The sequence below is a fragment of the Haliotis asinina genome, chromosome 14 (assembly GCF_037392515.1).
Source record: "Haliotis asinina isolate JCU_RB_2024 chromosome 14, JCU_Hal_asi_v2, whole genome shotgun sequence".
Taxonomy (NCBI): Eukaryota; Metazoa; Mollusca; class Gastropoda; order Lepetellida; family Haliotidae; genus Haliotis; species Haliotis asinina.
The window spans coordinates 29,918,007-29,932,591 of record NC_090293.1 but is presented as its reverse complement, the minus strand read 5'-3'; the positions used below and the strand labels follow the sequence as shown (position 1 = coordinate 29,932,591).

General features: G+C 41.3%; 1 protein-coding gene across 1 annotated transcript; it reads right to left on the bottom strand.

Moving 5' to 3' along the window:
- Window positions 1-35: 35 nt before the first annotated feature.
- Window positions 36-11,448, bottom strand: LOC137261187 (phospholipid phosphatase 2-like). Its single transcript, XM_067798891.1, has 6 exons — window positions 11,249-11,448; window positions 6,787-6,941; window positions 3,638-3,918; window positions 2,356-2,413; window positions 1,455-1,631; window positions 36-404 (listed from the first exon to the last, which is right to left on the bottom strand). Exons 1-6 carry the CDS (start codon window positions 11,325-11,327, stop codon window positions 165-167), a joined length of 990 nt encoding a protein of 329 aa, XP_067654992.1. The 5' UTR covers window positions 11,328-11,448; the 3' UTR covers window positions 36-164.
- Between the last annotated feature and the right edge of the window lie 3,137 nt (window positions 11,449-14,585).

Here is a 14,585-nt window from a genome sequence, read left to right as displayed (position 1 = left end):
TTCTACTTGAAACAGTAGATTGCAAACTAAGTACACTAAGTATATGTCCTTTATTAAAGCAACAGTGACTTCATACTGTCTTTCTATGAGATTTGTTGTGATTAACTAACAGGTCCCAATTGAGATGCACCATAACGGTTAGGCTTGAATCTTATGTATAACTTCTAGGCAACTTCCGTCGCAATTTCAACTTTAGTTGTGTCATCCGGGGTTCCCTCAACCTTTGTTTCCTCCGCGGGATCCCCTTTCACTTCCGGTGTTTGTTCTTCGATGGGATCTTCTTTCACTTCCGGTATCTCCTCCTCGGGGGGATCCACTTTTACTTCCGGTATCTCTCCTGGGTACTCCGGATTTTCCTCCCCAGCCTGCACCTCACACGTATAGACGGGGCGAACTTTGAAAAACTGAAATAATAGGGACTGTACAATCTTTGGTATTTGCATATGAAAAATTGCATTTTACCTCGTGAATGCGTTTTCATCGACGTGTGAATGATTCGGCTTTAGCACGTCTGTGATCTGAATTTCAGTGACAACATACTAGGGAGGACAACCATACATCATAATCATATAAAATCTCTGCTAACCTTTGCACGAATCATGTGGTGTCGAATAGTGATTTAGATCTATGAATACATTTTACTGGGTAGGTGTGGGTTGAGTTTAACACTCCTATGGACAGAATAGCAACAGAACATTTAAGTGGCAAAACCCCTAATGGCTTCCATAATGTTAAGAACCATTGCACAAATCCCATTATATGATACTGGCGGTGGGAGTAGCCAAGGGGTCATAGTGTTTGTTCGTCACGCCGGAGACCCGGTTCGATTCACCACATGTTTCAAGACCATTTAAGGTGTTACCCGCCGTGATATTGCTGGAATATTGCTAAGAGAGGAGTAAAACCTCTCACTCACTCACTCACCCCCCACTATATCATAAGCACGTACTACGTTAAGTTTAATTTCTTAAAATGTGTATCATTGATGAAACAGCTGAAACACGCGAATCTGGGACTCTCTGTACAATGGACATGTTTGGCCATGGTGACAGGAATGGTAAGATGTCATCTGTTATCTGAATCTGTTCATCACTTGTGACTGCTTCTTACGTATGTGTACCCTCTGAAATTGGGTATTAATTGTGTGTTTCTTGCAGCTGAAGCTTTGTTGCGTTTTCTTGGATAATGAATTATGTTACATTTGAGAATGAAAGAGTCGGTGAGTTTAGTTTTACGCAGCACCCAGCAATATTCCATCTATATGGCGGAGGTTTGTAAATAATCGAGTCTGGACCAGACAATCCAGTGATCAACAGCACGGGTATCGATCTGCGCAATTGGGAACCGATGACATGTGTCAACCAAGTCAGCGATCCCGTTAGTCGCCTCTTACAACAAGCATAGTCCGAGAATGAAAGAGGAACGAAGTTCAACTGCAATTGGTGACGACTCACCACCAATGCAGCAATGCCGAGTCCCAGGATGTCTCCGGCCACAATGTCTTCCCAGTGGTGCAGGTGGTCATACAGGCGACTGAGGCCGCAGCACAGCGCCATGTAGAACAGGATGAGCTGGAGTACTGGCCGGAGGAGTGGACAGCTGGACCAGGTCAGGCGTCGTTGTAGGTATAGCTGAAGAAAGAGGTAGGAAGCGCGACGTAACGGAGGAACATTTGACACAGTTATACTGACAAACATCATTCCTGGGAGATTCGAATTTTATACAAAAGGACCCAATCTGGCAATGTGTTATTTTTAAAATTAAAACAGAACAAAAGAAATAATTCTTGAATATTTATTGATCGAGTGAGCGGTGGGGTGAAAGGTGCAGGTGAGTACGGTTTTACGCCGCTTTTAGCGATATTCCAGTTTTGTTTGTTTTGTGGGGTTTTTTTTTTGTTTGTTTTTGGTTTTTTTTATTGTTTTATTTTGTTGTTTTTCTTTTGTTCTTTTGGTGTTGTTATTTTGTTTGTTTGTTGTTGTTGTTGTTGTTGTTGTTTGGGGGGGGGGGGGGTTGCCTTATTACCCTGAAGAGAAATATTCATAGTTTTACCATATATGTCCTTGGGTTCCATCATGACAATTCTTGACTTCGTCAGGTAAGGAGCATATTTTGTCTGTCGGGCGACCATGATGAATATCGGTGTCTACCTCGTTAACTTACTGAGGCTCCGTACGTAATACCTGCATACGGGATGACGTGATACAAAGCTTGTGAGGAAACCTGGACGAAAATATAGGAACACTTCTGCTTTCAAGTACTCCCTTGTTTCCTTCACTCGGTATATTTAGTTAACACTGAAGGCATCGCAAAGGTAATGAATTACTGTATCTTAAGCGAGACAAAAGTACTCACGATGAGGAAGACCATGAAGTACATTGAGAGGGAGGCGTGGCCAGATGGGAAAGACACCCTGTAGAAACAACACAAACACACGGATTACACGGACCACTTTAATATGTGACCCGTGAAGGTCCCGGGGTAGAATAGGCCTTCAGCAACCCATGCTTGCCATTAATGGCGACTATGTTTGTCGTAAGATGCGACTAACGGGATCGGGTGGTCAGACTAGCTGACTTGGTTGACACATGTCACCGGTTCCCAATTGTGCAGATCTATGCTCATGTTGTTGATCACTGGATTGTCTGGTCCGACTCGATTGTTTACAGACAGCCGCCATATAGATGGAACATTGCTGAGTGCATCCTCGATATCTCCAGGGTATACGTTCCGATAAGTCTCCACTATACCCTGGACGCATCTACGGCTCTGCCCGATAAATTTATTTATTTACCTCCCTTGACTGTCTTTTGATCCAGTCAGGTGTCTACGCTGTGAAGTTGAGCGAACCAATCACAACTCACTTTCGTTTTTTGAATTATCTAACCGATTATACTTGGCAACAGAAACCATGCAGAGGTTCTCTGGAAGAGTTAGAAGGCGTTCTTCCATATGTTGTTTTAAAGTTTCGGAAGTGTCAATTTGTTTGTATGATTTGCCTAAAATCTGGGACTCACTGCGAGCAAACCTTCGCAGTTGCGACTGCTACCTTCGTTGACACTGGCAAGATCAGTTATAACGGCGGCCCAGCTGATTGGCTACTGTGAGAAGGCGGAGCCAGCAAAGGGAGGTAATAAATTTATCGGGCAGAGCCGTACATGCGTCCAGGGTATAGTGGAGACTTATCGGAACGAATACCCTGGAGATATCGAGGATGTGCTGAGTGGTGCGTACAACTAAACTCACTCACTCACTCACTTTAATATGTGGGATATGTCTATCCATCTGCCATTACAGTGCAGATATTCATACCATTATGAAGCAAGTGAGTGAGCTCAGTTGTACGACGCACTAAGCAATAATCCACCTATATGGCGGCGAGAATCGATCTACGTATCTGGGATACAATGCCATGTGTCAACTAAGACTCCCCATCCTGATGCTTGTCATGTACAAAAGTACAAAGTAAATAGAAACCCCTCCAGAACATGTGTACACGCACACCCACACGCACACGCACGCACACACACACACACACACACACACACACGGCCAGAAAGCTACTACCATTAAAGGCGTCGTGTCAAATACATGTCTTATTATATAAACTGGGTATTGAATAAAATACTATATTTACCTGGTCTTGTCAATAATTTTGCTGTTGGTCTCAGTGCATATATTCTGCGTGATATACCCGCCATTGCTACAGTCAACCATCGACCAGTCAGGTTTGCAGACGTCAAAGAAATTTGGACGAAGTCGGCCAATCACAAACTTCGGTACATTTGTGGTCAGGTGGGTAACCGCACCTCCAAAGAAGAAAGGGACAATGGATTCAAAAGACTTTAGTATCATCGACCCCCAGCAGCTGCTTGTTTTCTCCTGTTTGTAAATTATGAAGGATTCAGCGAAGATCATCTGAAACAGACACCAGAATACTTTCACATACATGGTCTCTCCTTGTCGGGGTCCAGGTTGGCACTGGTCCTCGGGTACTGACCTTGTCGAAAAGATGTGCAATGTAGTGTGCATTTCACAAAGTAGTGTTTCGAGTGGTTCAAAGCAAGGTGCCTTTTATCGCCGCTTCTATTTAATCTATACATCAACGATCTTAATGAGGTTGTGAATAACTGAGTGAGTGAGTATGGTTTTACATCGCTTTTTTGCAATTATCCAGCAATATCACGGCGTGGGGATACCAGAAATGGGCTTCACATGTTGTACCCATGTGGGGAATCGTACCCTGGTCTTTGACGTGACGAGCGAACGTTTTAACCACTAGGCTACCACACCGCCACAGGCTTTGAATGAGTGAGTGAGTTATAATTTAACGTCACATCGGCAATATTTCAGCCATATCGTGACGGTTTTGAATGAACTCACTATTGTGGTTGATCTAGATGCTGAACATGATTGCCGATACATCCCTCAAAGTCGAATGTAGTACATATTAAAAGCCCGACCTGTGAACGAGCGACACTCCCTTATATGCGCGGGTCTATACGTATTTGTCTCGAGTGGTAGTTATCTGGAACTTCTAGTCTGGAACACATGGACTATAACGTATGGGGCAAGCTGTCATCGTATTCCAGTTGTGTAAGTTGATGCTCATGATGTTAGTCACTGGAATGTCTGGTCAATTATTTACTATTATCATTTATTATTATTATTATTTACAGCATTTATTGCTACGTGCGGCTTTAAAGAACAAACTGGCAACTGTCAACGTTAAGGGAACAGTAAATCGTGAGATTCGAGAACACTTGACTTCAGAGTGGGTGTGTTTTTGCAGAATGTTTAGAACTGTTCATTCCTGGAAAAACTGAATTCCTACACAATATATATATACATATATATATATATATATATATATATATATATATATATATATATATATATATATATATATGGACAAAGACGATGACGTCAAATGTGTAGGAATTCAGTTTATATATATATATATATCTGTGTGTGTGTGTCTGTGTGTGTCTGTGTGTGTCTGTGTGTCTGTGTGTGTCTGTGTGTGTGTGTGTGTGTGTGTGTGTGTGTGTGTGTGTGTGTGTGTGTGTGTGTGTGTGTGTGTGTGACTTACTGGCAAGTCACAATGGTCAGACAAGGCCGTTCTTCACAAATCTTAGCGGTAGCACGTCTAGTGTAAGTCGACTGTGTATTACTTGTATACCTTTGTCTCCATGGACAACTTCATCGATAATTTATGTCATCTTGATGGGGATAATGATGTCTTGGAAGTTTAACGTGGGTTTTCCGACACAAGACGTATTTCGCTCACGACTCGTGGTGGATTCGTCATATTTTCATTTTGATGGTTTCATCATATTTTATTTATAGCTGTGCTATAGTTTCCTCGTTGCAACGTCTTTCCTGTTGTTAGAATTGAAGATAAACCTTAAAGTCACACACAGTTGGACTCATATGCCTTTGAAAATTGTACACAAACGACTTGAACCCTCAGTTCAGAGTACAACTACAGTGGAAGTTGCCTAAACCTGCAGCTGTCCAATCCGCAAGTTGTCAGTCCCGTCCGTGGTTTGTACATTTATCATCAGCTCTACAATCTGGAACGCTGTCTTAACTGGATTATTTCGTCAGTCTCGATGAGTGCCGGATTAGACAGCTTACATTGTAATAGTACAGACAGGACGGCGTTGCATGGCAAAAACATCTTTGTGCGACGTCGGGCAAAAGACTAAGTTCACTTAGAAGCTAATGTATTGCTATCGGATATACATGTACATTGGTTCCTCCTCTTGCACTAGCTACTGTATTGCTGTATGATATACATGTATATTGGGTCCTATTCTTGCACTAGCTACTGTATTGCTGTATGATATACATGTACATTGGTTCCTGCTCTTGCACTAGCTACTGTATTGCTATATGATATACATGTATATTGGGTCCTATTCTTGCACTAGCTACTGTATTGCTGTATGATATACATGTACATTGGTTCCTGCTCTTGCACTAGCTACTGTATTGCTATATGATATACATGTATATTGGGTCCTATTCTTGCACTAGCTACTGTATTGCTATATGATATACATGTATATTGGGTCCTATTCTTGCATTAGCTACATTATTGCTGTATGATATACATGTATATCGGGTCCTATTCTTGCATTAGCTACATTATTGCTGTATGATATACATGTATATTGGGTCCTATTCTTGCACTAGCTACTGTATTGCTATATGATATACATGTATATTGGGTCCTATTCTTGCATTAGCTACATTATTGCTGTATGATATACATGTTGGTCCTATTCTTGCACTAGCTACTGTATTGCTATGGGATATACACATACAGTGGTTCCTATTCTTGCACTATATTTTTAGTTACAGCATTGCTATCGGTAATACATGTACAGTCCTCGGGCAGTTATGGTAGGAAAGGAAAACTGTCATGCAATAACCTCTTAAAGTATTGACATCAACTCGATTACAGGAATCAGTCCTCCTCTGCTGGTCAAAATAAAGCAATATCCACTTTTGGTGGAAGTTAAAATGACTGACATTGAAACATTTGATAAGGATATTATAGCCGCGTCTTTTATCTGAAGTTTGCATTTTTTTCGGCGACTTGTTTTGTAATATTTGGATAACTTTTGTAATCATTTCGTTTCAAGCGTATACGTTCTTTCGTCGGAAGTTTAAGTTACTTCTGCGAATATTCGTACTGTGCATGCGCAAATATGTGTTTGACTTGCAATGACATCATCATTCAACGGAACACTTTCACATCAAGATAGACGATCTTACCACCACAGCCGGCAGTCCGAAGCCGATCCCATAAAGGACGGAGTTGGGGACGGATGCTCCTGCCTTGTGGGGCTGCTGCAGGCGAGGATCGTGGCATTGGAAGCCCTGGTGGACCGGTGTCGCCTTCTTGCTGAAGGTGATTGTTATTACAGCGACTGAAATGAAGGAATTCTGTGGTAAAGAAAGTACTGGAATGGACCTTTAAGGGTGTGAAACCAGACTTGGGATTTGGTGATAGATAGGTCAAAGGTTTTACGACCGCAGTTCCGACCCAGGTAGTTCAGAACGCGGTTCAGAATGCTACTGTGTACCCGTCAGTACGTGTAGATAGTAGTAAGTCTGTCTCACAGTTCATAAAACCACATTATTTCCAAGCCCTTTCTGCAGTGCTGACGCCCTGGTGCAAGTCTTCCTTCAGGTTCAGGGATCTCCCAAATCAATGCGTCTCCATTTCGATTTAAGTGGAATAAATTATATTTCTGTCAAAAGGATGTACATGTATTTTGTCAAGACATTAATGACTGTAAGTCGTGTTACAAGGAAGGGTACAATCCGGGGTCAAAGGTGGGAGTGGTTTACAATGGGGTCGGAGAAATTAATACGCTGAAATAAGGTTTACGTCGTTCTCAAGACTTCTGGACTTACCATGTGTGTACGATGTACTCCATGTACTCGTCCATGTACTCGTCCAGACTCCTAACAGACCAGTCTATGCAGAGAGGTAACAGAGGCAGGAGATGGTACCACCAACCTCCAAACCAGGTACATCATCTACCCACAAGACGGTAGAAGATTGACCAGACAGTTTGGTCAGATATTCTACACCTGGAGACCAAACAAACACACTTACTCTCTCAGTCGCTCACTCACTCACTCACTCACTCACTCACTCACTTAGTCTACAACAATGGATTCCGCCGGTAGGTAGAGTAGAGAAAACCGTCGCTGTTCAGATCTAACGGCAATAGTTGATGGGTTTGGGGTTTTTTTTAAATTGTTACTTAATCCCTTGCTACTTTCAATCTCTGTAAATATAGTTTCTACTCTAACCATGCTTTTACTTACATATAGCAGGGGTAAAATAACATTCACTCACGTATAAGTGGACAGGCCCAGTTTCGCGTAACATGTGAGTGTATATTGTTTTAAGCAGGATTCTAACCACATATGTATTCTTTATTTATCCTCCAAGTTGGGAGAGTACAAAAAAGGGTAAAAATTGCAAAAATTAAAAATTTATAACACTGTCAGATCGTAATGTAATGTCACTCTGAAGTTTGGCGACACAACTTAGTGGTATGTAACTTCTTTGCACAACAGGTGAATGTACCTTACAGCCACACTGGTGAATGTTCTCTGATCTTCCGCGTTCAGTCCATACTGTGGTCTACATGAGAGAAGGCACAGCACCATCTCAATGTCTGATAAGTTGTGGAACCATACACTGAAGTCCACAGGGCCAACTGACCTCTTAGAGGGAGTAAGTGATCACACTGCACGACAGCATGAACACATGGATCACTATATGTCCGTCCACACTTCTCACACAGATACACAGCATCTTTAATGTATCTGATGCTGGAACATACTTGCACCAGGAACTTGGACGAGGTTCGGTACAGGTGGTCTTCCCGAGACAATCTCCTTGCTGGATGGACACACAGATCTCTGTGTATCTGTGAAAACCACTGGAGATCTGGATCAACTGTTATCCTATCAGTCCAGGAGAAGGAGTGGAACTCCCAAACAGCAGCTTTCACACTTCGCTTCCACGATGCCTTATGTGGAAAGATGCCAATTGACAAGTAGATTTCTAGCACATTTATCAAATTATACATCTGGAGGAGTCTCATCAGATCCGGAATGAAACCTCTCGGTTGTGCACACGCACCGTCAACGAAACACAGACGCCTTGTCAGAAACACCTGGTGCGGAAGGTAGGATCCGTTCATGTTTATCAGGTTTCCGGCAAATAAGAGTTTCTTTTTATCTATCTCTGCTTCCGATGGAACCCAGGAGACCAAGACACACATCAGTCCTACTTCTCTTTGGAAGGCCTTGGATCATTTTTATCACATGCCTGTAGGAACGTTCAAGCATAAGAATCTCAGTTTGGCTGAGAGAGTTCCACAGTTCACTGCCGAATAGGCACTTTGGTAGCGCTACTTTCTGGATCAGATCAAACAAACAGTAGGAGACACAAAGGATGGATTCAACCCCTTCCTTGACATTATGTAAGCCTAGGATCTAAGCTTAGTACATGCGTCTAGTGTTCTTTCCATTCAATTAAACCCATCAGAGAGTATAATGCCGACATGTCTGACTTGATTAACTGCGGGTAGCCTCCACGGCGCACAGTTCCCAGTTCGTCCAATTTTATCGCACGTTAGAACGACAATTAATTTCTTGCTAACTATAATAAAATCACTGAGATGATTCCTCACGAAAGCAGTATACTCAAGCTCTACTTCACGTTTCAAATTGACGCGTTCTCTTCCAGACCATTTTCATGACGGATCAACACGTAAACTTGAAAAAATTAATAGCGAGCAAAAGCAAATTCTTTAATGTTTAAAGAGTGAGTGAGTTGTGTCTTGCGCCGCTTTTCGCAATGCTGCATCAATAGAACAGCGGACGATACCAGAAATGGGCTTCACACATTGGATCCATGTGGGGAATCGAACCCGGACCTACGGCGTGACAAGCGAACGCTTTAACCACTAGGCTATTCCAACGCCCCCGAATGTTTGGTGAATGACCTAGATTGCATGACATGTTTATTCCAATGATGCGGGAGACATAGATGATTTTGTCGGCATCTCTCATAGAGTCTTAAATTGTTTGGAATGTTAACCTTTAGGAGCGGTATGATCTGAATATGAATACACTTTTTCGGACGTTCACGATCACGCTGACGAAGCTCTGACTGGTCGCATGAAATTAAGGTCTTTCCGACATAAGTGAGTGAGAGAGTTTTTGATTTCACGCTGCTTTTAGTAATATTTCAGCAATATAATGGCGCCTGGAAATCCCAGAAATGGACTTCACACAAATACCCATGTGGGGAATCGAACCCGAGAACGCTTTAACCACAATACTAAATTTACTTACATTTTGGGCACTTCAAAAGTCTGTACCCCCTGTCCCGAGAAAATGAATTAGACAGGCGGACGGAAGGGTGGACGGATGGATGGGTTGGTGGATGGACAAATAGCTGGCTGGTTGGCTCGATGGATAGATTATATTTTAACATAAGATAAATTAAATTTCGGGATCAAATGTTAGTCTACCAGCTCTGCCATTCGTTGCTAAGAAAAATTACAAACACAATGAAGAAAACATTAATTTCCAATGTTGCCGAGTATTGAAACCAAAGTGATAGAAATCCGGAGGAATGGTTCCTGGGCGACGTATGCTGGTTTCCAGACCCGATGTTTGGTGACAACGTTCACAACGGAGGGGGCGTTGCTAACGATATCAATCACCTGTTTGTCTGGACAAGGATTCATTGTTAACAGGTATCTTATGGATGGACTATTGGTGAATGCCGATTGCAAAATTCATTTATTATCGCTATATAGATTGTCTCAGAGTGAGTTGATATTAATCGTGTTCAGTGGGGTTGGGCAGGGTACCGTACTGCAATTTAGCGTTCACAGTTGTCTCTCTCACAGTCCCTGAGCCATATTATTTTCCCAACAGCCTAGTGTAAGTTCTCCCTGCAGTGCTAAAGCCCAAAATGAAGCTAGTCTGTGATCTTTGGTCTGCCTTGGGCTCCTTTTAAATCTAAATGGGTTTATATGTTACAATCAAATCTACATATTCAGAGCCGAACTGTTAGTTTGCGTTCACAGTGAACGGCTATACGAAACTGTCAAACAGACTCACAGCGCATATTTGTGTCTGCAAGTTCGTACATAATGTCTTTGAGAGGCCTTTAGAAGTTGGAGCAGTAAGGACGGATAACAACACATAGATGAACAACTTCAGGCAAGTGATGAACAGAATAGGGTTTGACAGGCATAAATGCAAACTTGTGAGAAGGAATGTGATAACTGGTTTCCCTATACCACTTACAGTCTTAATTGCCATTGTACGGTACAAACACCTCATACACATGTATACTCTCTTTACGCCCATTCTATTCATCACATGCAGTGTAACGGTGTTAGAACCCACAGCGAAACGTCGCTCTCACAGCGTTGTTCATCATACTTTGTTATCCTTCCTTATACTTGTTGTTCGACTGTAGCATGGCAATATTTAGGTTTACAACACAATGATAAATAACATGATGTTGCTGGTATTGGAAACATCTGATGTCGATAACTGTCCTACATGTCACCAGAGTCCGTGCAGAGAGAACCAATAATTACAACAGGAGACGACAGAATTATTTGAATCTCACTGTACGCAAAGCGGGCATGCATTTACATCCATCAATATAAACTTTAAAACTTACTGATAACGACAATGCACACATCTCCCGCCAAGCTCAAGCGCCACTTGTAACGCGAGGGGACACTGATTCTTCTCGCCATATTGCAGGTATATGTGTATATGTCAGACAAAGGGACGCTGTGTTAAACTGGGCAATTTGCTTCAGCAGCAGCAGGAGCAGTTATTCCGCGATATTTTGTCTGTGACAGCCTGGAATGTCCTGCTGACCTAGTTTGGGGCGTGATGGAGGAACATATAGGGTGTGATGGAGGAACGAACAGACAGCTCCAGGGGGACGTTTGTTAACTCGGTTATTTCAGTTTTATTACAGAGGACTGGCAACGTATAGCTTAGAGCAGGATAGTCCAATGATTCCAACCGAATCACTGAACCTGTTAATCCGTTCCATTAAACAACTTCTCACGAAGGTCCCCTTACGACAGGCATATGTTGTTGTAAGGGACCGCTCATAATTTATGGTGAGGGGTAAAGGGGGCGGGGTGATGTTGATGTTTATGGAAAAGCATTTAGAATGTGAATGATCCCACAAGTATCTTTATGTACCAAGTAAGTGATCATCCATATATCACGTACAAAAATCAATGACACAAGTACCTCCAGAACACGTGGGTAAATTTGATGACCCCCCTTTCCTACCTACCCAGAACGAAATGGGTGACGCCTCCCCCATCCCCTCCTGTAAAATCATCATCACTTATGAACGATCCGAAGAACAAATTTTATGATCGCGCATAGCTTAGCAGAGTTTGGTGTCATGAGCTTGGCGAAATACCTTCAGTTACTCAGGCAAGAGAGTAATTATGGCGAATATTATGATAAGATATAAATAACATTTGAATGTCGTCACAAAACTCTTGTTAGTCTTGATAATGTTATTACAGGCCCCTCATATAGGTCAATAGCTATATAGAAATGTCCATATAAACGTACATTTTACAAGTTTTGTTTTCGAACTCTGACAGAGTGAGTGAATGTGGTTTTACGCCGTTTTAGCAATATTCCAGCAATACCACGGCTGGGGACACCAAACATGGGCTTCACACACAGTACCCATGTGGGGAACCCAAGCGCCTTCATTACTAGGCTGTCCCACCGCCCCTGAACGCTTCCCTGAATAATACATGGCTGCGGTCTTTAGTAATCTGGACGAGAAAATCAAGTGATTGACATCTTGAGTATCCCACTTTCATCCTAACTGCGTAGACTCATGTTCTTTCCGGTCCCAATGTATTGTGGACATTTTTTTAAAAAGGGACTCTTGCCCAAGACCCTTATTTTTAGCAGGGAGCCTATATAGAGATTATCCCTGTTTTTAGTTTCATTTTCTGAAAGCAACAAATACACAAATCTCAAGTTTCCATACGATCATCTTGACCAGACTTCACTAGATTTCCTGGTAAATGACAACGCCACTGAACATCGGTTTCAAATACTTTATTTGAAGTGGATAAAAAAGACCATAAATCTATGCTTGGTGTAAAAAACAACGCACAAACGTATTGCAAGAATGGACTTACAAAGTGACAAAATATGAAAAAAAGTGACTTTTCACATATCATTAAGAAAAATCTAAGGCAACATATGCCGTGACAAGTTTTAAAAAATATATTCGACTGCATTTGTGGTTTTGATATTTACTCATTTTCTGGAGCGAAGGATTTATGGAATATGTTACCAGGAACAAAAACACTCCATCTCCTAAAGAAAACCTGACACAATGCTCCATCCCTTAATAGAAACTTAACACAATGCCCCATCTCATACAAAAGACACAATGCTCCATCTCTTAAAAGAAACTTAACACAATGCCCCATCTCTTACAAAAAAATCAACAAAGTGCTGCATCTCTTACAAGAAACTGAACAATATCCCCCATCTCTTCCTAATAAATTAACACAACGCTCCATCTCTTAAATGAAACTTAACACAATGCTTCATCTCTTACAAAAGAATAAACACAATTCCCCATCACATAGAAATGGAAACCTGACACAATGCTTCATCTCTTCCTAAAAAGTTAAAACAATGCTCCATCTCTTCCTAAAAAAGCTAACACAAAGATCCATCTCTTAAATGAAACACAATGCATCATCTCTTACGACGAGAAATTAACACAATGCTCCATCTCTTATAAAAAGAAACTAACACAATGCTCAATCTCTTACAAGAACCAAACATAATGTTCCATCTCTTAAACAAAACACACACCATCCTGACACAATGTTACAGTAAACAAGTTACAAGTATCCAACACCATCCTACCAGGGCTAATATAGGGGGACATGCATCTTTACGTATACAGACTGCATTGCATGCAAGTTACAAACATTATGTAAAAGATGTCTGAGATGTATACACATGAACAACATTACGTAAATCCCTCTACAAACAAGTGGCACCGAGCATTCTATAAGCATCTCTATAATCCAGGATTGAATATCATAATGGTCCATCACTGCTTTCCAAAATGCCAACAGCATAGTGTTTACAGTGTATATCAAAATTACATCACTGATGTAGAACAAACATTTGAGAATGTGTGAGTATTAGTGAGATTATTTACAATCAACAGACACATGTCTGTTCATAATCCAAGGACAAAATATGCCACTAAAATGGGTTCCAAACCATAACCCATGACTCCAGGATGACTCTTTAAATGGTTCAATAACAAAATCAACAAATGTAGATTTGTTCATAAGAACACATAAAAAAGGCAGATGATACTTGACTGAAGAAGTAAGATTTCACCAGAATATGGCACTGTTTTTTTTTTCCTAGCAAAAAAATGACATCTTGCATTAAATATTTGCTCACATGGAAATTTGTTATAAAAAAGTGTAAAATTGGCAATTTAAATTAAATGTACATAAGTAACACCAACAAAACTGATGCTCTCTATATGGATATTCTTGAAAGCATTTTGTCAACTTTCCTCAAAACTGATAAAATAGCAATGGTGGTGAAAACACAGATAGTTCCTCTAAAAGAGCACATGCCTGTATGTAATTGTTAACTGCTTGAGCCGAATACAGAACTGTGTCCCTTGGCTGAAAGTTTTATTGCTTTTTCTGTTGGCAGTATTCCAGCAATACTATGTCAGGCTAGAAATCATTGGACCAGGAGAACAAGGGGTTGATATCATGATATCATAGGCAATATTCAGCCAAAAGTATGCCATAAATTTGTCATTGTTGTCGTCATTGTCATCATCGTCATCACCGTCATCGTCATCATCATCGTCATCATTGTCACCATCATCATCGTCATCATCACCATCATCATTATCGTCATTGTCATCATCATCATCATCATCATCATCATCTCTCTAATGAGGC

Bases quoted from the DNA above. Each gene is read 5' to 3' on its own strand.
- LOC137261187 (XM_067798891.1), bottom strand. From the start codon at position 11,327: ATGGCGAGAAGAATCAGTGTCCCCTCGCGTTACAAGTGGCGCTTGAGC. The intron at 1,632-2,355 runs GTGAGTACTTTT...CTCTTTCTTCAG, and splicing joins ACTTCATGGTCTTCCTCATC to CTATACCTACAACGACGCCT. The intron at 405-1,454 runs GTGAGTCGTCAC...CTATTATTTCAG, and splicing joins TCGGCATTGCTGCATTGGTG to TTTTTCAAAGTTCGCCCCGT.